We start from the raw sequence: 27,829 nt of genomic DNA on the forward strand, positions 1-27,829 counted from the left end.
CTATTTTTCTACTATATAGAAGCATCAGTTTACCCATACTTCGTCGTCGGTCACTCTTTAAAAAAAAAAAAAAAAAAAAAAAGTTGGACCCCATACTAAAAACGCCAAGCAATATTAAAAAAAAAAAAAAAAAGGAAAAAAGTGGACCCCACCCTCTCCAAACTCATAAAAAAAAAAAAAAAAAGTGAACTCCACCCTCTCCAAACTCATGAAAAAAAAAGTGTACCCCATATTAAAAAAAAAAAAAACAATGTCAAAAAAAAAAAAAAAACATGCACCCCATATATTAGAAAATCAAACAATATTCATGTAATTCCCAAAGTATCCCATCTGTCAATAATAGTGGATTCATTGCCACATGCGTATTAACCCATTAGTGGGAAAGAATGAAATTATTGCACAAAAAAAAACATGGACCCCATATTATTACTTTTCTTCAAAATATTTAATTGCTGTATTTGCTATTCAGTCATTTCATTTATTTGTTATGTTTACTAAAATAAATATACTTAAAATATTTATATATTAAAATAAGATAGAATTTAATTACTTTTTTATTTTTATTCTTACTCTAATAAATGTGAAAAGATATTAATATCAAATGAAGATCAAATAATGAATAAGGTAAATTAGTCAAATTATAATTCTAATTCACGTTTCCTTAAAAAATCATGCAAAAGACAACATGACGTAAAATGAGCTAAACCGATAATATTTACCAAAAATTAAAAAATAGCATTTCTTAGTTTAAATAGAAAATCAATTTCTAATTAAACATGTAAAAAATAATAATTTGAATTAGAATTATAAATATTTGATAAAAAATAATCAGTATTTCTTTAAATTTGAATTAAAATTAAAAGTTTTAAATATTACTATTGTTTTATCTCAAAGAGAGGAAAATAGTTTTCTTTTAATAATTTAAAAAGTATTAATAAATTTTTTCAAATAAAAATTTGATAAAAAAATAATTAAGTATTTTGAACATGTAGTGTGTGTGTGTGTATATATATATATATATATTATCACTATCTAAACGCAACTACATATATAATAATATAAAAGTATACGGGGCATGCCATCTAGTATTTATTAGATGAGTTGGCAAAGGGAAATTGGGTTGTCAAAAGTTAAGAGTTGGACCAAATTTTCAATTTGCAAAAATCCCCGAATAGAATTGTCTAGAAAATATTTTATATTAACGTCCTTTTCTTTTACCTCTTTTTTCTGAACATGATTTCACCTGCATCTCTCAAAGTTTTTGATAATTTTCGGGAAAATGCATAAAAACACCCTCAAACTTGTTTACCAAGAACACAAAGTATTAATAATTGGAATTATAAACCCTTAAGTGATGATGTGGCACGGAAGTGTGCTCACTCTCGTATATATAATAAAGTTTTAAGATATACAAGTGTCATTTTTTAATTAGATATCATACAATTAATTATTAACTCTCTCTTTCTCTCGTAACCCTTTCCCTCTTTTTTTTATTAAATTGGCAGGCAAATTGTCACCCACACGCCTCTTTATATATATATATATATATATATATATATATATATATATATATATATATATATCAATAGTGTAATGTAAAGCACAATCAAATGGATAGTTTGCTTGTAGATTTCACTAGTCATGAAAGTTTATTCCAATTAGTCCCACCCAATTATCACTCAAATCGGACAATGACACGTGGAAAGGGAAAATCAAGATGAATAATATTTTTGCAGATTTATGAATCATAATCAATTGACATCTCAATAGTAACTCTTTATTTTATAGTTTTTTTTTTCTATGAAAAAATGGGGTTTGTTGATAAAAAAAAATAATCAAGAAATGCAATACCATAAAAGGAAGTGATTCAAGAAGGAAAGGGAACGAGCAAGTAAAAACACAAAAATGGAGAAAAAAGAATATTTTGTCAAAAGTCAAGAACGAAGCTTTGGAAACAAGAATATTGACATATATCCGAAAAAGCTTATTTTCAATGTTTAAAGAGATCAATTTGTGATTATCGCCGTAAGAAAAAATAAAATATTGTGGGAGTTAGAAAGATGGTGGAATTTATATTAAAGAAAGAAAAAAAGGATAAAGAAGTGCGGAAAATAAGGCGCGTTTCTTCTACACTCGGGTGTGACATTTTTTCTGAACATCCAGTGGGGGATAGGACCTTCGTAAAGTATAGGTGTGTTACCGATCTCTCAAGTTTGAGGGGGTTTTTTGCATTTTCCCATAATTTTCCATACCATCCGATTAAGATGATTTGTAATAACAGATAACTCTTAGTAATAAATGTAAATTAAATAAATGGCCTGCTAAACAAGTTAATATACATTAACAATGTCATTATGAGAATTTTTTACATGATCAAGTCATTTTTACCTATTGTAGTAGTCTAGCAGGTAACTTGTTATATTTCAAGATTACTTCCCGAATTTTAAGGCTTAACTATGAATATCATTTCGAAATTATTAATCCTACATTTTAAAAATAGCTTACATATATATATCTTTAAGGTGAGCTGATAACACAAATATATTTTGCTTTGACAATATGTATAATGTAAACTTAGTATAATAATTAATAACTGATTAGCTTCCCGGCATAAAGAGGGAAATGAAGAAGTGTTGGAGAAGGTAATAACCACCTTAATCTTATCGATCATTATATATCCTCCGATGGATATAGTTAATCAAACACTCAACATCTATAGTGTTAAAGAAATATTTTTCGTACTGCCAATGCATACAATTTAAATCCCAATCTAATTAAGACACAGTAATTTTCGGGATTTATGAAGGAGTGCTCCACAAAGTAGAATTTAAGTCCCTAATAACAACGTCAATCTTGTCAATCATTATCTCCTTCAAATAGATAACACTAGTCATCACTCAAACATCTTGTATATAACATGTATATATGTAGACCAACATAATACATAGGAGTAGTAAAAGTAGTAAATAATTTGTTTTTGTGGAAATAGTAAAGTGATGGAGATAAAATTAAGGACAAAGTTACTACTTTCATTATGGCTATTGATCTCCACCGTGTGCGGTGGTTATGGCTACCGGCCAATGGCGGGACTACGGTGGCAGCAGGAGGAGAAAATATCCATTAGTTCACTTGACAAACGACGTAATTTGCTATCTAATGGACTTGGCTCAACTCCTCCCATGGGGTAAATTAATTCTATTTGTTATCTACAATAATATTAAAAAAACTTTCATTAAAAGTTTTAAACTTTCATATTCAAGGCGAGGTGCCATGGTGTATGCTTTTCGCGGATGACATATAGTCAGGGTTGGCGTTTTATTTTTCCCATTTTTTTTAATCTTTTACTCTCTTGTTTTCCATCTTAATGGTTTGAACGTAGTATGATGTTATGTGTTGCATTCACTGGAAGACAAGATGCGGGAAACGAGATTGAGATGGTTTGGACATGTTAGATGGACTATGTATACTAAATATATTGCCAAAGTTACAAGATAGTAGTGGATGCAATGGAGGGTACTCGGATTAGGGTAGAAGGCTAGTAGATAGTACATATATTTTTATGGCATCCCGTACTTTGAACTATGTCTACTAAATATGTTGCCAATGTTACAAGATAGTAGTGGATGTTGTTGTTGTTGTTGTCGCCTAATCTTTTACTCTCTTTTTTTCCATCTTAATGGTTTGAAATTAGTATGATGTTATTGCATTCACTATTTTCAGTTAGAACTATGTATACTAAATATATTGCCAAAGTTACAAGATAGTAGTGGATGCAATGGTACTCTACATATATTTTTATGGCAAACTATGTCTACTAAATATGTTGCCAATGTTACAAGATAGTAGTGGATGCAAATCATGCAATGGCGCTCTTACATATATTTTCGTAGAAAATTCAAAATCTGTCGATGTATTTGTTCTTTATTCTAATGAATGGATTTAACTCTAATTAATCGGTAACCATCAACCAGAAAAGGGGAAAAGGTACAACTTATTTACGTGTAGCATTAAAAAGTATAGACTAATGTTTGCGTGTGTATTATGCTTTGATTGTACGAGTTTAACTTCAACCTACCGATAGTAACCGTGCATAATAAGTTGAATTAGTTAATTACTTGAAAAATAAGGCCAAACGTAAAAATGCATTATATGGTTAGTGTATATAGGTTAATCCAAGTACATATTGTCACAAAGAATAGTGGATACATAACACTCTACATCCACTTAAAATCATGGATCTTGAATTTTTCTTCGCAACCAGTTAAGCACAGTAGATTAATCTCTATGTTCATTGACCTTTTTTAACTAACAATTGCAAAATTATATTTTAGGTGGAGTAGTTGGAATCATTTTGGCTGCAACATTGATGAAAAAATGATAAGAGAAACTGGTAAGTAATTTTTAAATACTACACAATGTGGTTTATTTTACCTTCTTTGTCTGCATCACTGTAATTTAGTCCCTGATGTAACAACAAGAATTTGTTTTTATTGACAGCTGATGCCGTTGTTTCAACTGGTCTTGATAAGCTGGGATATAAGTATGTCAATATAGGTACGTCTTTGACTAAAGGTCGATTAATCTAATAGAACTTTCTATAACAATCATATTAAATAACAATATTTCACTATAACGATCAAGTTTTCTTTAGACCCGATTTTCATTTTATATTAATATATGTTCTTTACAATAACATTTTGCTATAGAAGCCAGAAAATATCCAGATAAACAATGCCTTTATAGAGAAGTTTGACTATACACAAATTTTAACTCTTTGTTTTAGATCTTCTGTATTGTGATGTACACCAGCACCCCTCGACTTAGTTATCAACATTGCAGAAGCAGATAGCTTACTAAAATTATGTGTAACATCTTTCTTTTTAGATGATTGCTGGGCTGAACCTCAACGTGATGATCAGGTACTTTTTTCAACTGCGTTTAGCTCTAAATTCACCTTATTTTGTGTACTAAGCCTTACTAATTTTGATCTATTCATATGAAATCCAAATTCCAGGGAAATTTTGCAGCTAAAAATTCTACATTTCCTTCTGGAATGAAAGCTTTAGCTGATTATGTTCACAGTAAAGGTCTTAAACTAGGAATCTACTCAGATGCAGGGTAACTTGAACATGAATTAATTTAAAAAAAAATATTCTTGATCATATAAGACATCATTTAAGATATTTGTTTTATTTTTATTCTGCAGGTATTATACTTGTAGCAGAAAAATGCCTGGTTCACTTGGTCATGAGGAACAAGATGCTAAAACATTCGCCTCATGGGTAAGAAAAAAAGTTTCATGATCAAGCTTGATAATTTTTAACTGTAAAACAATTCAAACCGTAGTTGTGAAAAACGACGTTTCATTCAGGGCATCGATTATTTGAAGTATGATAACTGCAACCACGATGGAACGAAGCCAACTGTGCGGTAAATATTTGGTTTTTCTGTTGAACTGACGAAATCATGTGTGACAAATCGTCTTTCTATCGTGGTTTTTTTTTTTTTTTTGGCTGTTGCAGATATCCTGTTATGACAAAAGCTCTAATGAATGCTGGAAGGCCTATCTTCTTTAGTCTTTGTGAATGGTGACAACAACTTTTTTCCCTAATAAGGCCTACACTAGTGATACTTTCTTCTTGTTTCCCTCATTTTGACATTATTGTGATGACCCTCTGTGTACCTATTTATTGTAAATAGGGGTGATTTGCATCCGGCATTGTGGGGTGGCAATGTAGGTAACAGCTGGAGAAACACGATTGATATTCAGCCTACATGGGAAAGGTAATGCTTTTACCATTTAGCTATTAGGTTTATTTTTCTCGTTGATGGTCATATGTATACATGCCCCTTCGGGGGACGATGGAGGCATGGCCATAAGGGTTTTATGACTTAAAATTGATAGATTTCATGTATCATTGATCTTGAATATTAGAAAATCATCTTCATATTTTCTTTTTTTGACAGCATGATTTCTAGAGCAGACCAGAATGAAGTTTATGCAGACTTTGCAAAGCCTGGCGGTTGGAACGGGTAGTATTAACATAATGCTTTTTAGTTTTTTTCTAAAAACATGATGCACATTTTACGATTATGGATTAAATTTTAGCATTTGTTGATGAAATCTCAGTGAGTTTTCACATATGAAACAAAAGGTTATGTTCTGTTGAACCCATCGATTATATGTTGCATCCGCTTCTGATCCTTACAATTGTTTCTGAACAGATCCTGATATGCTTGAAGTGGGAAATGGAGGGATGACAAAGGATGAATCCATTGTCCACTTTAGTCTCTGGGCGATTTCGAAGGTACATCAGTATCTTTCTGTAAATATTTCTGCTTCTGTTAGTGTTATTGTGCTCGTTGGGGGAAAAACGTACGATCCATTTTGATCTTCTTGCTGATTCTAGGCGCCCCTTAACAATTTTATCAAACGATACCATGGAAATACTCGCCAACAAGGAGGTCATTGCTGTCAACCAAGGTACTAAACCGCGTAATAAGTTACTCCTACTATTTGTACCTGGTTACCAACACTCATTTCATAGTTTTAAACAGATGAATTAGGTGTCCAGGCCAAAAAGGTTAGAATGCAAGGCGATCTCGAGGTAAAATCTCTATACGTATTAGTAGAATTTGTTTTCGCTGTCCATAATGCAGAAAAGATAATTTTTTTCATGTTTGATTATGAACAGGTCTGGGCAGGCCCGTTATCAGGCGATAGAGTAGCTCTGGTACTTCTCAACCGAGGCTATCAGAAAATCGAAGTAACAGCTATCTGGGAAGACATTGGCATCCCTCCTAACAGTCTTGTTGAGGCAAGAAACCTTTGGGAGGTATGTATAATTTCCAGTTTATCACAAAGGCAGAACTTTTAGTTACTTGAACAAGAACTAGTTTATAAGGCGCATGAAATCAGACAAGTTCCTTTTTAGAACTCTGTCAAATATAGTTAGACCTTCAAAACTTGCTATAAGTTAACACTCTTGTTAAACTTTTATTTATATTTGATGAAGCTATGTTACTCAGATACTTCAAATGTTGCCTCTACTTTGGACTCACCAATGTCCGAAGGGGTATATAACATGCATATAAAGTAGTCTATCATTCCTTTTTTTTTTTTTTTTTTTTAACAATCTGATATCCGAAGTCCACTGACTCGACTAATTCAGATTTGCGCTAGATATGCCCGCTTAGTCTATTGTTCTATCATATATAGTGAAGTTACAAAAAAAAACTTTACCACTACTCTCTCATTGACAATCTTATATTTGAGATCCTCTGGTTCGACTAATTTAGATTCACACTTGGTATGCCCACTAAGTAGCCTATCATTCATCATATAGGGATTGGAAGTTACGGAACCACTATTTACTCACTGACCATGTCATATCATGCCCTTTGGCTCGGCTAGTTTAGATTCATGCTAGATATGCCCACTAAGTAGTCTATCATTCATCATCTAGGGAAGTTGCAAGAAAATCTTTACCACTATTCACTCACTGACTATCTTATATTCGAAGTACTCTGGCTCGACTAATCCAGATTCCCGTTGGATATGCCCACAAAATAGTCTATCATTCATCATGTAGGGAAGTTACAAAATAATCTTTACTACCATTACTCGCTTCATTGCTAGCTATTTTTATACTATGGTATTCTTATGGCATATTTTTGTTTACAAATTAACATGGATTATGCAATTTTGAGATGCAGCGCAAGACATTGGAGACAAGATTTGTAGGTAATTTGACAGCAATGGTGAAGTCCCATGCATGCAAGACGTATGTATTGAAGCCTATTGCTGCCTGATGATCAGAGGGTGCTTAGCACTAGATTTCTCAATTTCTTCATCCAAATTTGTTATGTTTAATTACAAAGATAGATTATTTATTTATAGCATTAAATATATCATTAATAAGACGGGAATGCAAGGTTCAATAGAGACATGTGAATACAAGTTTCTTTTGAGTTTCCATTTTAATTGACCTCAAGGTCGAATTATTTGGCAAATCATTAATAGTAATACTCTACAAGTTCTGCAATATAGAATTATTTATTTGATGAAATTTGAAGGTAATTTTCAATCCATCAACCTCCCATTTTAGGAATTCATGCTTTTACAATAGTAAATTGATTGGGAAATAATCATTCAATCATTCAAGAGGCTTTGTCTAAGAAATGATCATTTTATCATTCAAGAAACAAAAATTTTACTATGAGTGAGACACAACCGCAAAGTAAAAAATTTCTTCAAGAAAGAGTTATTTTACCGTGGATTCAAGATTTAAACGCCCAACTCGACTTGTCTCTCCCACGTGGTCCTCAGTCTTTCTTTTTCCCTTGAAAAACTCTGTGACAGGCCAAAACCGAGGTCCCACTCATTAAAAGCAATATTTTTAGGCATAAAGACAGGAGTGCTCCAGAACATTAATTTTGTCAATCATTGTCTCCTTCAATGGATAACGTAGTCGGCAGTCAACAACTCTTATATAACCGGTAATGTTGGTTTTTTAACAAACAAACGGAGGAAATAATACAGAAAAATATACTGCAATGCAGTCAAAGAGAATTATATTATTTAGCTATGTTTAGCTTTTCATTTATAGAAAGAAAAAAAAAAGTAAAAAGAAAATCATAAATTAGCCTAGAATATCTCTGCAGAGTATATCTTTACTAACTAATCTAGCCTAGAATATTTTTACAAAGGATATTTTTAAATAACTAATTATTAACAGTAAAACAAAATTATTTAAAAGCAGTAAAATAAAATTACTACAGTCCAAAAGCAAATACTCTAACGGGTAGATTAACACTGTAAGAAGCAAGAACCCATAATAAAAAATATAGTACTACGAGTCACCAATAATAATAATACTACTTAGCAGTAGAAAAATAGCATAGTGAAGTAGTGCAGCTTGTGGACCAGTTAAAATGATGGGGATAAGTATAGGGACCAATTCCTAGTTGCATCATGGCTCTTTATATATTTGGTAATACTTTTAAGTATAATTTATTTTAGACCATAAGATTTAAAAAACATTTTAATTTAGAGCGAATCTCACTTTACCCCCTAACATTTAAGAGTTGGGAAAAGTTGCCCCCCTCACATATTGAATGGAAACGATAACCCCCTATCCAATATTTTCCGGTGAGAATCATTTATTTTTAAATAAAATTTTTTTTTTTCTTTTTAGAATTATATACAAAAATATACAATTCTTATTATTGTCTCATTCACCTATTTTATTGACAATTTCACTTAATAATTTCCTCCAAAGCACATAAATTGAGGGATACGAGTACTTGTAAAGCTTTTCGAGGAGCTCCATATCTTAGGCTATTAGAAAATAAAATGACTTTAATGGTCTTAAATAAAATTCACTCTTTAATTTATTGTACATTAATTTAAGACCATTAAACTCATTTTATTTTCTTAAACTTTGTGACTAATTAAATTCAGATTTAAATCAATCAAAATAAGGACCCCTTTGGACAAATAAATTTCCTCTTTTTTTTTTTTTAATAAATAATGATTGGTTATATATCGAAATAATTTTTAAATTCTATTGTAGATGAGTTTCAAGTTTGAAAAAAAAAAATTGACCAATTTTCAAGTTGATTTTTTCTCACTCACAACTTCTTTATATTTTCAAATTAAATACATATCCAAATATAACTTTAACTTTCCATTCCCTATTTTCAACTTTTTTTAATACATAGTGCTTATCACATTTATTTATATCCAAATACACGTGAAAATCCATCCAATCAGAGGTAGTACTTATTACGTGAGTAGTACAGTAACTTACCAACTTCCAGAAAGTTAATCTTGTCAATCATTGTCCTTCAACGGATAACGTTAATCAGTACTTCACATCACAGTTCCTATATATAACCAGTATATACTAAAACACTAATATAAATCTAGTACTACTAAAGAGAGTCCCCAAGAATAGTAACTTACTTATAACAGTAGAAAATATAGTATAGTGAAGTTCAGTTTTGTGGACTAATGGAGATAAGAATAGGGACAAAGTTACTACTTGCATTATGGTTGCTGATATCCTTCGTGTGTGGTGGTTACTGCCACTGGCTGGAACAAAAGGAGAAAGAAAAGTCAGTTGAAACACGACGCAGTTTGCTCAGTAATGGACTTGGTTTGACTCCTCCAATGGGGTAAGTCAAACTCCTCCAGTAATATCACTACTAATCAAGAACTCCCATTAGTAATTTCTTTTATTTTTTTATGCTTTACTCTTTGATTTTCATCTTTAACTGTGTGTCTTCATGTTGAGATAGTAGTATGGTGATGTGGCATGTACTGCTTTCAGTTTGTTCAGAGGCGGATCTAAGATTTAAATTTGATGGATTTATATTGAATCTATTATACCTTTGAAGTTATGAGTTTAAAATTTTAGTAGTTTTTTATCCGTGTCTAAAATGTTGGATTAGTTGAATTGAACCCATAGTGGGCGCAGTGGTACTCTGCATACACTTGCAGAAAATCCTAGATCTGTCTTGTGTTTATTCTTTATTGTGATGGATTTAGCTCTAATTGATTTGTGCAGATTAACTAGAATTATGTGTGTGTATGTGTACATATTATCACAAAAGAGTTGTGACACTGCAGATATAAATAAAGATGCATACAAAGTTATTAGCCTGTATGGCCAAGTTTCTAAAATTTGCTTATTTTGAAAAATGATTTTTGTTAAGTGTTTTTCTGAAAAGAGTACTTTTGAAAAGTAGCAGTATGTGTTTAGCTAATCAATTTGAAGAACACTTATGTCAATATTATAGCATCAATTGTGTTTAGCCAAGCTCTCAAAAAGTGCATGATACTCCGCGTTCACTTATTTAAAATCATGGATCTTAACTTTTTGTTTGCAATCAGTTAAGCACGGTCTATTAATCCGTTTAGACTTCGGCAATTTTAACTAACAATAGCAAAATTTTGTTTCAGGTGGAGTAGTTGGAATTATTTTGCCTGCAACATTGATGAGAAAGTCATAAGAGAAACTGGTAAGTTTTAAATATACTGAACTAAGTATATTTTTTGTTGTCTGTTTTACTTAATCAGATTCATATGCAGCTATAATATTTAACTTTCTTTTGGTTGATAACAGCTGATGCCCTGGTTTCAACTGGTATCAATAAGCTTGGATATAAGTATGTCAACATCGGTATGTTTGACTAAAGGTCTACATAGAATTTTTGTTTGAATCTCTTAACATACACGCGACTTTTAAATTTTTGTTTTAGATCTTCTATACGTAGATGAGACTATAGGTACGGCTTATATGGTAGATCCACCTGCATTTGATTCTGCTGTTTGCAGCTATCTTTCCTTAGTTATCAGCATTACAGAAACTGACAGCTACTAAAACCATGTATATGAACACTTTTCTTTTTAGATGATTGCTGGGCTGAACCTCAACGCGATGATCAGGTACTTCTTATCTCAGCTGGAAATTTTGTCCAGATCTGCTTTACCTTATTTTATGTAGTACCATATTCCTTACTAGTAATTCTCTTTGCTAATGAAATCCAAATTCCAGGGAAATTTTGCAGCTAAAAATTCCACATTCCCTTCTGGAATGAAAGCTCTAGCTGACTATGTTCATAGTAAAGGTCTTAAGCTAGGAATCTACTCAGATGCAGGGTAACTTGAACTTGCACATGAAATTCATTTTGAAAAGATATCCTTGATCTCAAAATTCACCATTTAAGGTTTCTGCAGGTATTATACTTGCAGCAAGAAAATGCCTGGTTCACTCGGTCATGAGGAACAAGATGCGAAAACTTTTGCAGCATGGGTAAGTACAAGTATCCTGATCCATCTCAACAATTAACCATAAAACAATTCGAACATAGTTGTAGATAACGATTTTTTCATTCAGGGTATTGATTATTTGAAGTATGATAACGATTTTTTCATTCAGGGTATTGATTATTTGAAGTATGATAACTGCAACCACGATGGAACAAAGCCAACCGTGCGGTAAAGTTTTGTTTTCTGTTCAACTCAAGAAATCATCTGTTACAATTCCACTAGTTGTCTATCACACTTTTTTTTTCTTGACGGGGATCCTTTCTTCTGTAGATACCCTGTAATGACAAGGGCTCTAATGAATGCTGGAAGGCCTATCTTCTTTAATCTTTGTGAATGGTGACAACTTCTTCCCTAATAAGCCCTTGTGTGGTTTCCTTCTCTAATTTTGACATTATTGTAATGACTCTATGTACCTATCTATTTCAAATAGGGGCGACATGCATCCGGCACTCTGGGGTGGCAAATTAGGTAACAGCTGGAGAACTACAAATGATATCACTGATACATGGGAAAGGTAATAGTTAAATAGGTCTTTAAATTGATAGATTTCATGAGAGTTGATCTTGACATCATCTTTCCTTCTTCGACAGCATGGTTTCTAGAGCAGACCAGAACGAAGTTTATGCAGACTATGCAAGGCCTGGTGGTTGGAATGGTTAGTATTTAGATGCTTCTTATTTCCTTAAAACTCAATATCGTTACTGTTGAAGAGTGTCATCATCTCCATCTAAAAACTTTGCTATTAGAGAGAGTAGACTTTTAATTACTTAATACTATTCTTTCTCAACAAGTCCTCTCACGTGTGGGCCTGATTAATTTTCATAGGCCAAATATGTGGAGATACTGTTTTAGTTTTTTTTTTTTTTTTTTTGGGTGGCTATGAGATTTTATCATATTAGTTTTTTGCCTAGTTTGATATCATGTTAAAGTGCGTGACCATCTGACCTAAAAGTTTATAGCTATTAAAGAGAACACATTTTTAGTTTATTATATTATGTCTCCATACTTACAATTGTTGCTAAACAGATCCTGACATGCTTGAGGTGGGAAATGGAGGGATGACAAAGGATGAATACATTGTCCACTTTAGTATTTGGGCAATTTCTAAGGTACATCAGTATCTTTCTGTAAATATTTCTGCTTCTTTTAGTGCTATCGTTCTCGTTGGGGACAGAATGTATGATCCATTTTGAGCTTCTTGCTAAGTCTAGGCTCCCCTTATCATCGGCTGTGATGTGAGAAGTATGACAGAGGATACTATGGAAATACTTACCAACAAAGAGGTCATTGCTGTTGATCAAGGTACTAAACTGCATAATATATTGACTGCAACTAATCATTTGTACTACTATAATTTATACGCGATTACCAAGATGAGAGCTATATCCTTTCGGTTGTTTTCAAAAGTATTAGCACTCATTCATTGCTTTGAGCAGATGAATTAGGCGTCCAGGGCAAAAAGGTTAGAATGGAAGGCGATCTTGAGGTAACAAAAATCTATACAAAGTAGAACTTTTTTTCCCTGCCCGTAATGCAGATTGCAGACGATAACCTTTCACTTTCTATTACGACCAGATCTGGGCAGGGCCTCTGTCAGGGTATAGAGTAGCTTTGGTGCTTCTCAACCGTGGTCCTCAGAGAAATGAAATAACAGCAAACTGGGATGACATTGGAATTCCTCCTAACAGTGTTGTAATGGCAAGAGACCTTTGGGAGGTATGTCTTATGTTACATTTCCTTATCTGTCTTTTGGTAGATTTCTGGAAGAATGAGCCCTAGGCCTTTGGTCTAGTAGTAAGAGCACAAGTTTGATGTGCGGGTTAGGCGCACATCAAGGCCCTCAGAGATTTCTTGGTTATCAAAAAGATTTCCTGGAAGAATGATTTCCAGTTAATCAGAAAGTTAAGGACTTCTGTTACTTCAACAAGAATTATCGCACAAATCAATCAGACAAGTTCCTCTAAAACTTAGTCAAGAATAAAACCTTCGGGACTTACTATAAATTGATGCTTTCTTGTTAAACTTTTATACTTGATCTACTATACAACGAAAAACTTTTTCTGCCTAGATTAGAAACTCACCAATGTCCAAAGGGTACATATGACATGGATATGTATGTACTTCATAGTGATCCTTTAAAATGCACTAGAAAACATTATACCACTCGAACATACTCGTGAATGAGACATACCTCTAAAATACTAGCCAGATTCATAAAGAAGTCTACGTTATATTCAGATCAATAAAGTAGTCTATCATCCACCATTTTGGGAAGTTATTGGAGAATTAAATCCTTACCATCATTCACTTATTGATTATTAGTCCTTTTACTCATTATGGAAATAATTTTGCATGCAGCACAAGACATTGGAGACAAAATTTGTAGGGAATTTGACAGCTACAGTGAACTCTCATGCATGCAAGATGTATGTATTGAAGCCTGTTGCTTGAAGGATTCAGCTAATGGTTGGCACCAGATTTCTCAGTGTCTTCCTCTCAATTTGTTATTAAGTACAAAAATGAACTTGTCATTTGTACAAAGAATCAAACATCATTAATAAGATGTTATGTATGAGTTTTCTCTACCTAATGCTTTCTGATTTTGGTTCTCGACTTCAGTTCCACATCCTCTTAATGGATATATCTGGTCCGTATTTTTTCTCGAGTTTCACCTGTATTTCAGTAGATGATTCTGCAATCCATCTTGTGTAAAGTATTGTCATAAGCCATTGAATCTTGATTCAATGTGTTTGCAAATGCTAATACCATAAGATTAGTTTACAGGTGTTCAGACTGACTATTTTAGTTTTCTATTTTAAGAACTTTTAGATGTTGGGGTAGATGGATTGCAGTAGGGGAAAAAATAGAAGCAGAGAAAGGTTTTACGTGATGCTTATAAAATTTGTTGTGTAAGGTAAAGTTGCAACCATTAGAATTTATCATTATAGATGTGATTTTTCAAAGCAATGCACCTGTAACATATTTGTTTCTTATGAAGCTAGTTATCTCTTAGTTCTTTGAGTTACACTTACATATCGAGCCAGAGTGCAAATTCTTTTTAACAGCCATGAATATTCAAGGAGTGTAATTTTTTAATAACTGATAGATGAATTTAAAATAAGTAATGTTTGAATGTAAAAAATGGAAATAATGTCAATGAATTGCACAAAACCAGAATAAGAAAGAAAAAAACAGAAATAGTTTATGAATAGTTTGAGTTTGGTTGGCGCAGTTTAATCTGGTCATAAAGCTACTTCCATTGTTTTCAATTTGTGTGTTATTTTTCTTTTTAGTCCTGATGAAAAAGAATTATCACTTTTCATTCCACTATTCCATCTGACATGTTTAAGACCAAAATATTCAAAAAACAATTTGGTATTGTTATACACATCTTTAGCTCAAGACCACAACATCTAAAAATCTCCCTTACTGTTTAAACTTTGTGCCCAATCAAACTAAGACACAATGAAACGAGGAGTACATAAGAAGAGATACAAGAAAGGTCAAGATACGACAAGGTTCAGACATATCAATCAACACTGCCTCAATCTCAAACTAGTTGAGTCGGCTATAGTTTAGACACCCTTGCATAATATTATAATTACCACAATTGATACATGATTTCACACAAGAAACCTACAATTACAAAGAATGATATGTATTTGGTTAGGGGAGATGGATCCTTCTCCAACAGAGCAGGTTCATTAGCAGCAACATTGAGACCAGCAGCAACTTACAGCATGTTGTCCTTAACTATCAATACAACAACTATGCCTCAGTCTCAAACAAGTTGAGGTCAGCTATATGAATCCTCACTGACCATGTCGTTCTTAACTATCGATAATAAGTGTAAATGTAAAGTTAGTACTCAGTGTTGCATCTTAGCAGGAATGTACATAGCTCTGCAAGGTACAAAAGCATGCAGTGCAGACATCTACAGATCTACAAAAGTCGCTCAAGTTCAGCAACATCATCGTTACTTTCCAATAATATTATACCGATATTCCATGCAATAACAGTAAACTCATGAAACTTCTTGAAGTGCTAAATTCAGCTCCTGAGCAAATTTGGCAATTGATCCTCCTCTTCTGAACGAAAATAAGAGATGTAGAAATGGAGAAATGTTAGCAATAGGAACTCTCCACGGACACACAGATGGTTGTTTAAGACGTTTTCAAATACCTAGAAAGACCAGGCAGCCAACTCTTGACTTTTTCAAGCTCAATAAAGCAGAGATTGCAGCGCTCCATCCTTTATTTGTCAATAAGCAATAAAACCGTTCAAACTAGAAATAAAAAGAACATTAAGTATAAGATAATATGTAATAATACCTTTGCTCTGCCTCAATATCAACACCAACCGATGTTGGCGTAGACAACGAAGTATAAATCAGTGAACCAAATACTTTAACAAGCTTGAGCAGCATATTCAATGATATATCTTGATGTCTAAAGGAAGTCCACCAAGAAACAAACATGTCAGTCATGGAAACTTTTGAACAATGTTAGCGAAGAAAAGGAAAACAAAGCTCAATTCCTACCTATCCAACTTGCTCTCAAGCAGCCCTGTGAGAAGTGGTAGAAGGCATGTGCAAATATCTAATGTGATAATGTCATTTTTCTCTGCCAAGAAGCTCACTAACTCAGCAAGCACCTGTATAAGCCGGCAAATGGAAACCCTACGGTGTTAAAAAGCTAAGTATCAAGATTAAAAATAGGGCACAAAAACCAAAAAGACTTACAGCATGATCTGCCATCTTCTCCATTACACTTACTGCCCCTTTAATATCATGTCTTCGCCAGTACTGGTAGACAACCTACAAAAGATCAAAACAATATCTGATTAAGCGAACTCTTAAAGAGCAATATAACATGGTACAGATCAACTGAATGAATTTCTCTCCCCTCCATCTGCATGTCTTACCGATTAGCAAGCAACCCTGCAAATGAGTAGGCTAAACATTCCAAGTAGGTCATCATCTCATGATAATGCATATCGGTTACAAGGGACTTAAACAAATAAATTAGTTGCAAGGGACTGAAAAAGCTTTGTAAATACACAAATCAGAGCATCAAATAACCACTAGTGAGTTTTCCAAATATGCTACCTGTAATTTAGACAGACGAGATTGCATCGAGCCAACAAATTGGTTGTGCTGTTCCATCAAGTCAGCAATGATATCCTCATCGGAAGCAGGAACCACCTCACTTACAGCTGAAACTGGGTCTTCTCTCTTTTCATGTACGATTTTTGAATTACGATGAGTTAAATTCTGTGTCAGGAAAGACAGAAATTATATTACCTTCACCAAATGACTTTTATCCTATGATATTCATGGATGAAACAATTAAATCATGAGCATTATGCGGAAAACATTTTTAGGTATTAACAATTCTATGTTCCAGCTATCATGTGTCCTAACGCATTGGCTACATAGCCATAGAAGTGCATGTCTATCTATGAAGTCTCCTCAACTACTAAAATACTGAATGATATGCAGTTCATGTCCACTATTCTAGTCTAACAATTAGGAAAGATTTCAGCAGTTGAGCTACCAACCAAAATGATGATAGAAATCAAACAAAACCTAGGAAAAGGAAGATCCGGTGATGAATTTAGTTACTATTTCTCTCAATAGCGGCGTGCTAGCTGCCCCACCGCCCTTATGATTCCTGTTTGAATGAATATGTCATCAGCTTTAACTTTTCGCTCTTTGAGTTGGACAAATTAGAAATCGGATTTCTGATTGAAAGTCAGATTGGTTATTTTGCAGCCTCGTTTATTTTTGTGACTTTATCACTGAGAACCTTCAGGTTTTATGTTGAGTCAAGAATAATACCAAGCCTGGTAGATTTTTGACTCAGCTTGAATTAAGTGTACCCCTAACTGTCAACTGAAACCCCATACCCCCCTGTTCCTGCACTATCCTTTCCCATGTTTGTAAAGGAGCTAATTTAACTTGAAAATATCCATAACTTGCTAAAAGTCTGTGGAAGTAAATCACACATTGAAAATACTGAAATGCTTCCATATTATTTATATAATCATCACCAAGATTAGCAATAAACGGTTACTAAAATTAAAGTGGAAAATCTCAACATGAAAAAACATTTGGAATAAAAATAAAGAAGAAACTCAGATTTGACTCGTACCATATTGGTGGGAACCACATCTGGAGCAGGTACCACCCCAACAATGCAGGAAGAAAGATCGTCACTATTAAGAACTTTGTCTCTCTTTTCCCAGTTTGCAACAGTAGATCGTGTCCTTCCTAATTTTCCAAATTCAATGCAGTGAGACGACCGTAATTTAGAAGTACACCAATAGCAGTAAAGAGATTTTTACCTCTTTGTTGACCTCGCATGGAATACGGTTTCCTATTAAGAATATTTCCACGGGCTTCATCTGGAACAAAGGATAAGTTTTAACAATGTAGTTAGCTCATATTATTCTAAAGAACAGGAAAGAGAAGATACAGTTAATGGTAAACACAGAACTATGAAAACAGCTTTTAAGAAATTGTACTGAGTAGAAGAAAGTGATAATTTATGGGGTGAAATTACAGAAATGAATAAAGCAAAGGATATATATAAGTTATTCCCTACCACAGCAATTACGGTGATGGTCAGCTGAACCAGTGAGCAACTATGAAACCCAAACAAAGAACCGTCTTTTATTGAAATGATTTGCAAAGAACATAATTAATTTAGTACTTTCTCAAAACTTAAGTATAAAAGTACGAATAAAATCAAGACAACAAAAATATTACATGAAAAGCAAGACACACACACATCACATACATCAGTAGATATATCCAAACATAACCACAAGTTAAAGATTAAAAATTTCCTCTACGTCCATTATACCATTCCTTCAGTTCCATAAGCAAATGAAACTTAGTGGTACACTATCACTTCAAATACCACTGAGACTAAAATGGGAGGAGAAACACCAGGCTTTTCTTTTTATAAATAAAATATAGCATCCAGTAAGAAGTATATCCATGCAACTTAGTACTTCCCACAAAAGAATGGTGCTAAACTTCTAGATCTAAATAGAGGACACATACATAATTGATACCGAATGGTATACTATACCTAACATCTAAAAAGAACCCACAGCGCACAAAAACATAGCAAGGTTAAGACAATATAAAGAAATAGAAAGGATACAAGTGAATACGCACAATCTTCAATTTGGTGTCTGGAAAGTGACTCAGGTGCTGTATTTATTTCAAGTTTTGTGGAAACTAAATTCTTGTCATCATTCACATTTCTATCAGTTGCAGCAGTTCCAAATGTTGAGCAATTAACAGAAGGAAAAATGTTCCTATCTCCAGCATTACTACTTTCAAAAGCTTTAGGTACTTCAACTTCAGACTGTGGTGCAGCAGTTGGCCTCCCAAGGTCTTCGTTGGGAGTAGAAGACTTCCAATCAGATACTTTTGGTTGCAATCTTTGTGGCATTTCCCTTCCTACAACTCCTCCTTTCCTGCATTCAGATGCCAGCTCCATTCTTTCATTATTTCTTGGGACAAGAACAGGTACTATCTCTGACTTATTGACAACAGAAGCATTTTCTGTTGACTGGGTTTTTGCTGAATTCCTCTTTACACCAGTTGTATTATGAACTGCTTTTGAGCTGATTGGAGGTGCTTTTGGACCAGTACTGAGATTTATTTTTTGTGTGCTTCCAGGAGTATCTGTGATAGCTTCATTCAGAAGATAAATGAGAAAATCAAAAAATATTCTGGCAGCCAAACTTAGATAAAAGAAGATGATCAAAGGCTAGGAGCTAGAAAATAAGTAGGAAACTGGGATTTAGAGAACCAGAGTAAAAACTTAAAATAAGGTGCCAAGCTAATAATGTTAACGGCTTAAGGCAAGGCAAAGATATAAAAAGGGAAGAGTAGCATACTAGTAAGAGTAGCAGAATCCCTCTGAAGATCCATGTTGTGTGACAAAGAAAGTCTTCTAAAAGACTTAGACTCTTTCACAGCATCAGAATTTTGTGAAGTTAATAGTCTCCCAGAACTTGCATCTGTAGCATCCTCAGCCGGAGTAGATAGATTCACTCTCAAATTGGATTTCACTACTGAGTGACCATTTAATCGTGTAGTACTATCCATTGTGTATGGTTCAAGACACTGCAAGAGACAAGCATGATAAAGTGAGACATATCTCAGAGGAAGCAGAACATCAAATACAACTTCAATGGGATAAGGTGACAATTACCGAAATATCGACAACCCACACGCCAACACAACTTTGATTATATGAACATCCAAGAAGTTTTCCTTCATGAATACTAAGATCGGACAATGTCGACCATCCAACATCTACTGTATCATGATATCTAATTGGTTCCCACGAGAAAACCTACAAAGAAGGACTACTTACTTTAGGAGATGGACTAAGTGCCACAATATATTAAACAACTATTTCTCAAGGAACAGCAAATAAATGTCTACCTTCAAATTCTCATGTAAACCACAAAGAAGGGTTCTTCCATCAGTATTAAAGGCCATGCAACGCACTCCTGTTGTCTACATTTTGAGATAAAAACAGGTTTCTTAATATCTGACAATTCGTACAGTTGCCAATATACATGAGAAACACTCAGCAGTTGTACTGCAATGAGAAAAGGGAGATCAAAGAAAAGAACTAAACGAAGATGACTACAACAAACCTCAGGTCCAGCAGAACCTATGAGTTCAAAAGTTTCAAGGTCCCAGAATTTAACTGTTTTGTCAGCAGAACCTGGTAAGGCAAAAACCAAGAACAAATAGTTAGGCATCTGACGGTTTTGGCGATAAGAGACAATGCAGCCCAACTCTTAAGGTGACCCTCTTTAAAATTAATTGAGCCCTTTCTTTGATGCTCACACCCACCGACCCCACTCTGCCCTGGATTCGGTTGGGTTATCAGCACTACTAGCCAGTAACTGAAGATGGAGGCTTCAATAAGTTATCCCCTTATAGTTTCTCAAAACATAAATATAGTGTTCCCCTGTTTTGGTTCCCCCTCCCTCTTTCTCACCTTATTGCATTGCAAGGTGGCTAGTCGGTTGTGGAGAGAGGCCCTAAAGTTGTTTAGGACGCAATGGGTGATGCCGGGCACAGCGAAAGAGGCTATGCATAGTTGGAATCAATGAAGAGGGTAGAGAAGATCAAGGGCATGGAGTGTCACCCCTTTAGCAATCATGTGGGTCATTTGGAAAGAGAGAAATAGAAGGGCATTTGAAGGAGTGGAGCAAGATTTTGTAAAGTTGCAAAGTCGTGTTATTTCTAGTTTCCTTTTGGTGTACTTATGAGGTCCCTATTTGTATAGAGGATTGGATCTCTTTTGTTGAGAATCATATTTTGGCGTAGATTCTCTTCTTTTGGTATAAGGCTTGTATACTGGGACACCCCATTGGTTAATAAAATACTTACCTTATCAAAAAAATTAATCACGAAAAAGAAAGCTAAAACTTAATTTCCAATAACTCAACACAAAAACAGAGATGTCACTTTTAAAATGGCTTCCTGGCATATCTTCTCGAGAAACACAGCAGGAAACCTCAAAGCTCACTTAAAACTAATTACTAGTTTCCATACTGGGAAAAGGACGCGGATACTAGGATTTCGTTTATTTTGGTTAGAGAAGGAAAACTCAACTATGAGGAAACAAGAGACTATTGTCTCATGGGACATGCAACATTTATATGAAAAACTTTTTGCAAGGTATCAACTCCCACCACAATGAGACAATGTACTTCTATTTACATTTTATTTAAGCACTTACATAAAAAATAAATTAAAAAAAAAAAAAAAAAAACAGATTCTTATATAAGTAGACCATGTAGTTCTATAGATAATGCCCCAAGCTGGACATCACAGATCTGATTGGAGGGAAAAGCGGTTATACTGGAGATATTAAATATTGAAAGAACAGAAAATATGAAAAAGATTGATACTGATCACGGCAGATAAAGTTATTTGGAACGTGTTGTTTTGTAGATAAAGTTACTTGGAATGTGAAGAATCAGTACGCAAAACTTATCAAATATGATCATAAGTCCAGATAAATGAGACTATTCTTCTCAATTGTCATTTTCTTGATCCAAAATGTTTGGTTATCTTTACTAAGAATATCACCATGAGAAAGTTTTAGGTTGCCACAAGATTCAAATTCTACATGGATCATAAAATACATCAGCAAACTCATTTCAAGAATACAACAAAAGTTACAGGAAGAAGTACAACACAACAAGAAATATGGCCTTCACTGAAGAACAATGTAGCACTATGTCAAAGCTGTATCTAACCTGTTGCCAGTAAAAACTCATGAGGATGAAAGTCTATGCACTGAATTTTTCCTTCATGAGATTTGAAATCATGTAAAAGCTTTCCTGCAGTCAAATCCCATATCTGCCACAAAACTGAATCTATTATCAGGATAATTAGACTTATTTTTTTTTATGAAGTAAGAATATTATTAACAATAAGGGCATTAACTATCCCGTATACAAGAAGTATACCAAAAAGTAGAAAATCCTACAAGAATACATGATTTTCTACGAAAGTCGCCCAATCACCTATACAAACAAGTAACCTCATGGGTGCACCAAAAAGAAATAAAGGAAAAGAGGCTATTTCTCAAGTGTACGATATCTTTCTCTATTCCATCAAAAGCTCTCTTGTTCCTCTCACTCCATATGGTCCACATCAATGCTAAAGGGGCAACTTCACATGCCCTGCATCTCCTCCTCCGCCTTCTACGAGCCCAGCTAAACATGGTTTCTTTCACAGTTCTCAGCATTACCCACTCGAAACCAAACCATCTCATCAACTTCCCCCATAGTGAAGATGCTACACGGCAATGTAAAAGTAGGTGAGCTACGACTTCCCCTGATTCTTTGCACGTGAAACACCAACTAACACAAGTAATCTTCTTCTTCCTTAGGTTCTCCGCTGTCAAGAGCTTACAGGCTGATACAGCTACTTGATATCAAGCAAACAAATAATATCCTAGAAAGAGAGACGTTGAGAAAAGAAACTACTTAAAAGATTAGCTTTACATCACTGTCACTTTGTGTGACGACACGATTGATTATAATGATAGTGGTTTTCATCATTGTCATAAAAATGTGTTAAGTGCCAAGATTAAAATATCCGTCCTTCCACCATCTCGTGACCATGTTTAAGCTAGCAATGGACTAATCTATAACAAAGTAGATCTGAAACAAAGTAGCTTCGGTAAGATGCAGAAAGCTTAAGGTTATCAACCTAAGTGAATGTTTCATTAAGTTGGTGTATGTCAATAATCATCTGTGCTTTTTTCTTTTCTTTTTTGAGCAATGTGGTTTAGACATCATCCCAAATATTAGCAAGTCCAGTCTGATATGGCTCACCCAACCATAAGAAGGCACTTCAATGTGTTAGGTCCCAAATATATTAATGAACGAGGAAAAAAATAAAAGGAAAAAGTCCGACCTTTACGCTACCGTCTTCTCCACCAGATACAACCCAGCGGCCATCTGGCGTGAACCTGATGGCATTGACACCTCTAGTGTGACCTTTGTATGTGTGAATGCACCCTTTGCGTCTAATATCCCATATCTTTAGATTTGTGTCCAGAGACCCAGATGCAAAGAACTCACCAAAGGGATGGAAGTCCAATGATATACAATTGGATCTATGTCCCGTGAGAGTCCGAACAACTGAGATAGATAAACCGAAAAAGGGAGAATTTATAAATTTCACAATAAACAAACAATGATTTTTCATCACAAAGAATAAAGTTATAACAAGCCTACTCTTGGCCTCTTCTAAATCCCAAAGCTTGATAGTACCACTTGCTGCTCCTGCAGCTACCAGAACTTCTGAAGAATCAAAGCTAACTGAATCAATTCCGCTTGAATGACCTGACAAACTCTACACAAGAATACAGATACAAGACCATCAGTAAAAACAAAGGATATTGCCGCTAAAATTGCATCTCTGCAAACAGAGAAAATGATAACAGCCTTGATCAGGGAGAATGTTCCATTGTGGGCTTGTGTCCATCCCAAAAAGGACTAAAACATAACAGGTTTTGCTGCTTCGAAGTATAAATTAAACTTAGTGACTAGGTATTCACCCTTTGTGCTCATATACCTTCATTTTTGGTTATCGGCAAAACACACTTTGATCTCAATTTACATATATAAATAACAAAGGAAATGATAGTATAGCGAAAAGACAAGCAAGGAGAAAATACTAACCAATATGGCATCGGGCTTGCCAATGGACCAGAGATTAACCTTGTGATCTTCTCCCCCGGTTACAAGAACCCTGGATGATTTTCTCCCAATCTTTAAGCAGTTCACGCTTAAAGAATGTGCTACAAATTCCTCTATAACAAAGCATTGTCAAGGTCTCCAAAATTTAACTCGAGTTCTCTAATTTACTGTTCATTTCTCTCCCCCTTTTTGCCAGGAAAAATAATCATTAAGAACCTAGTCAAAACAATTAGTCTCCAACTATATCAATTGTCTATATCCATCCGCTCAAAGTTTAACATCCTCCTTATTGCAAATTGATTTAGATTTTTCAATTTTCGTAAAGAAATTGTTTCCTCTATGACCAATTGCAACCCAAATAACAAAACTAAGCAAATAAACTGACAATTTAAGTCCAAACCAACAACAACAACAAAACACCCAATGTATTAGGTTGTTTCCGATAGACCCGGCTCAAAGAGAGAAGCAAATAAGTACTTACCCTATATAGAGCCTTGCAAAAGAAACACTTACAAAGTTAGCAAATTATCAAATCCAACATAACTCTCAAGTCTCAACATATCTAGGATAATCCCACCAGGTTGGGTCTGGGGAAGGTAGAGTGTACCCAGACCTTACCCCTACCTTCACAAGGTATGGAGGCTATTTCCGATAGATCCTCAGCTCAAGTGACACATAACAAGGCAGTTGCAAAAAAAAGGCATAGCAAAAAAGACAGCAAATAATAGAGAAAACACAATATAGCATTCAGAGCAAAATACAGCGATAATCGAAGCACAAGAAACAACAGCTAGTAGCAGAAATCTAAGGACAAGAAACTACGAGAACAACAAAATTAACAAATTAACAAAATTAAGCAAATAAACTATCAAGTTACAGCCAAATAACAAAATTAAGCAAATAAACTGACAATTTACAACCAAATAAAAAAATTAAGCAAATAAACAAAATTAAGCAAATGAACTGACAATTTACAACCAAATAAAAAAATTAAGCAAATAAACAAAATTAAGCAAATGAACTGACAATTTACAACAAATAAAAAATAAGCAAATACAAAAATTAAGCAAATAAACAATTTACAACCAAATAAAAAAAATTAAGCAAATAAACAAAATTAAGCAAATGAACTCACAATTTACAACCAAATAAAAAAATTAAGCAAATAAACAAAATTAAGCAAATGAACTGACAATTTACAACCAAATAACAAAATTAACAAATTAACAAAATTAAGCAAATAAACTCACAATATACAACCAAATAACAAAATTAATCAAATAAACTGACAATTTTAAGACCAAAAAAAAAAAAAAAAAAGGATACGTAGCTTATAAGCACGTTTGGTTGTTGTCATCGAGAAATTCCAAAATCAGGCATCAATAAAACCCTAATTATGCGATAAATCACTTATTAATTCGCATCACATTACGCAAAATCAATAAACCCTTTGTTTTCCAATCCTTCCTGTTAAGAATTAAAGTCAGTTTAGTTCTAAGTAAAATACATTACACAAATACATTACAATGCATATGATTTAAAAAATTATTGGACTTACAATGCATATAGGCTGTGAATTTGGGGATTAAAAAGGAAAAAATATGAAGTATAGTTAACAATAATGGCTTTGGCTTCTTTTTAACTTAATTTAAATGGGGTAAAAAAAAATAAAAAATAAAAGTAAACATGATTTTGGGATGGTTGTTGTTTTACAAAGACAAATTAAAACAATGGTGAAATGCAGAAGTAAAAAGAAGGTAAGGAAGAAGGAGAAATGGCGTTTTCAAAATTGGGACAAAATGACAAAAATGGTCCTTTTTGTGTTTGAGGGTAGATAATTCATAATACTAGTACTAGTATGTACGTACAATTTTTAAATTTGTCACAAGTCTACAATGAATATATTTAGTAGGCCTCTGACTATGAAAATCAAATATTTTTCGCTTTATTTGGAATTTTGAAGTTGGAGTTAAAGATGGAGTTGTGTTTTGTTATAGTATTTGTAAAGAATATTTAGTTGTTTGAATGTATTGAAAGAGAAAAAAGTGAAAACAAGGAATTTTTTAGGTGCAACAAGAATTTTTATGGCCAAACGCTGATTTTCAAATAAAGTGAAATAATTTTCCGAAAAAAAGTGAAAAACTCTCATAGCCAAACGGGTCCTTAATAATATATATTTTTTAAATGGTGAATTGATTAAATGACCCTCTATGAAATATAATAGATCGTCTTTGTGTTATTTCAGAATCGTCCATGTATATAGAGGGTCATATACCTCTATTCATTTTGTAAAGACTCCTTTTAACTTAATTTTCTATAGGAGAAAAAAGGGAGATTTAATACACAAAAGGTTATACTAGATACCAAAACGAAATGAGAAAATACTAGAAATTGAATCTCAAAAAGATGCCCCAGACTATGGAAATAAATCAAAACTAACTGAAAGCATAATAATTGTACCTCTAAATGTGAGTTTTTGCTAATTTTTTTATGACAAGGAAACCTGCAGCCACTACCTTTTGGGTGCGCACGGGGTAAATCCGACTCCCGTACAGTAGCCCACATAATTTCTACTAATTTCATTTTTTTTACTACTATTCTCGTTAAATCTAACGGATAGAGTTGGCTAATATTTGAAGAAGAATAAAAATGATAATCTTTGGCAAACTTAAAAGTACCAAAATTGTTGTGTGGGATTCTTTGAACCTACTATCACCAAACATAAGAGTCCACTTTTGTCATTTTCTCTCAAAATCGAAGCAATGGGGAGTTCTGCTAATCTTAGCCGTTAATCACTAATCTAGCACTCATCCAACGACTGAGATCTGACGTATTTGTTTCTATTTATAATCTTTTAATTTAATGTTATAGTGACTTTTTCTCGTCAATTTTGAAAAGGTGGCGGTCCTATGTAATCATTTTTTTACTTTCTAGAAAGAAAAAGTTGAAGTTTAATCATATATTTAGTTTAATTCTTCTGCTTTATATCTCAAATTTGAAAAGGAAGTTTTGTGTAATTATTTCTTTTTTCCTTTTCTAGAAAGAAAAAGGTAAGGTGTAATTAATAGCTTGATAAATATCTTTGAACTAGGTGTTTAAAATAGAGAGTTCGAATAAGTAAAGGTGTTTACTTAGAAAACTCGTGCAGTTAAAGGGATTGGGATGACAAAACGGAACAAGTAGAGATGTCTGCTGGGCTATTAAATTTATACTTAACTCATATGATTTTTCTGAATTTTAGGTTTGAGTTCTGAGTATGAAAATATTTTGATAAGGAGCATTTTTTCTTTTCATGGTTCTTATAAATACAAATTCAAATTTGTTGGGACCTCGATACAAATGCTAAACACCGTGTAAAAAAACAAAAGAAAAATTCACATGATCTCTTTGTTTCAAATTAAACTTTGTGATTCATGAACCGTTTGAAGTTAGAGAAGGAAACAAAGGAATATAGAATGTGTCAAAGTAATATAGAGGGAAAACAAATCAAATGGAGTCTTGGGAATCTTTTGAAAACTAGCTTTTTAAATGGAGTGCTCTATAATTGTTAATTATTTAATAGTATTGCAAATGTCTAAAGCAGTATGTATTGATGTCTTTTAGATTATTGTAATTACAAGAAGATTATTAGATGTAATGAACAATTATTTGTATAAAAAGAAAAAAAAATCATAGTCAATTCATTAAATTTGATATTGAGTGTTACAAATGAATGGAAAAAAATATGAT

The 27,829-nt window shown here is 33.5% G+C and overlaps 3 protein-coding genes across 4 annotated transcripts; 2 read left to right on the top strand and 1 right to left on the bottom strand.

Annotated features, from left to right (window-relative positions):
• The first annotated feature begins 3,080 nt into the window (after positions 1 to 3,080).
• LOC132061545 (alpha-galactosidase 1-like) lies at positions 3,081 to 7,984 on the top strand. The gene is made up of 15 exons (XM_059454338.1): positions 3,081 to 3,184; positions 4,332 to 4,390; positions 4,498 to 4,554; positions 4,801 to 4,919; positions 5,015 to 5,118; positions 5,207 to 5,282; positions 5,372 to 5,430; positions 5,523 to 5,588; positions 5,701 to 5,784; positions 5,968 to 6,031; positions 6,225 to 6,316; positions 6,411 to 6,484; positions 6,559 to 6,608; positions 6,696 to 6,836; positions 7,717 to 7,984. The coding sequence occupies exons 1-15, from the start codon at positions 3,081 to 3,083 to the stop codon at positions 7,810 to 7,812; spliced, it is 1,245 nt and encodes a 414-aa protein (XP_059310321.1). The 3' UTR covers positions 7,813 to 7,984.
• A 1,864-nt stretch (positions 7,985 to 9,848) lies between these two features.
• Positions 9,849 to 14,421, top strand: LOC132060060 (alpha-galactosidase 1-like). The gene is made up of 15 exons (XM_059452918.1): positions 9,849 to 10,179; positions 10,967 to 11,025; positions 11,130 to 11,186; positions 11,418 to 11,452; positions 11,562 to 11,665; positions 11,744 to 11,819; positions 11,946 to 12,004; positions 12,107 to 12,172; positions 12,267 to 12,350; positions 12,427 to 12,491; positions 12,863 to 12,945; positions 13,048 to 13,138; positions 13,273 to 13,322; positions 13,412 to 13,552; positions 14,195 to 14,421. The coding sequence occupies exons 1-15, from the start codon at positions 10,016 to 10,018 to the stop codon at positions 14,285 to 14,287; spliced, it is 1,227 nt and encodes a 408-aa protein (XP_059308901.1). The 5' UTR covers positions 9,849 to 10,015; the 3' UTR covers positions 14,288 to 14,421.
• Positions 14,422 to 15,328: 907 nt separating this feature from the next.
• Positions 15,329 to 25,906, bottom strand: LOC132060061 (katanin p80 WD40 repeat-containing subunit B1 homolog KTN80.4-like). Of its 2 annotated transcripts, none has more exons than XM_059452920.1 (18): positions 25,427 to 25,906; positions 24,083 to 24,213; positions 23,636 to 23,753; positions 23,313 to 23,539; positions 22,145 to 22,247; positions 20,525 to 20,595; positions 20,307 to 20,381; positions 20,071 to 20,214; positions 19,754 to 19,982; positions 19,023 to 19,538; positions 18,182 to 18,241; positions 17,989 to 18,107; positions 16,944 to 17,108; positions 16,578 to 16,652; positions 16,377 to 16,489; positions 16,168 to 16,284; positions 16,019 to 16,087; positions 15,329 to 15,924 (listed from the first exon to the last, which is right to left on the bottom strand). In XM_059452920.1, exons 1-18 carry the CDS (start codon positions 25,455 to 25,457, stop codon positions 15,861 to 15,863), a joined length of 2,427 nt encoding a protein of 808 aa, XP_059308903.1. In that variant the 5' UTR covers positions 25,458 to 25,906; the 3' UTR covers positions 15,329 to 15,860. The 2 variants fall into 2 exon arrangements, with proteins under 2 accessions (XP_059308903.1, XP_059308902.1); XM_059452919.1 differs by having other exon boundaries at positions 19,023 to 19,547; positions 25,427 to 25,905.
• Positions 25,907 to 27,829: the final 1,923 nt, after the last annotated feature.

Source organism: Lycium ferocissimum, chromosome 6 (assembly GCF_029784015.1).
Source record: "Lycium ferocissimum isolate CSIRO_LF1 chromosome 6, AGI_CSIRO_Lferr_CH_V1, whole genome shotgun sequence".
Lineage (NCBI taxonomy): Eukaryota > Viridiplantae > Streptophyta > Magnoliopsida > Solanales > Solanaceae > Lycium > Lycium ferocissimum.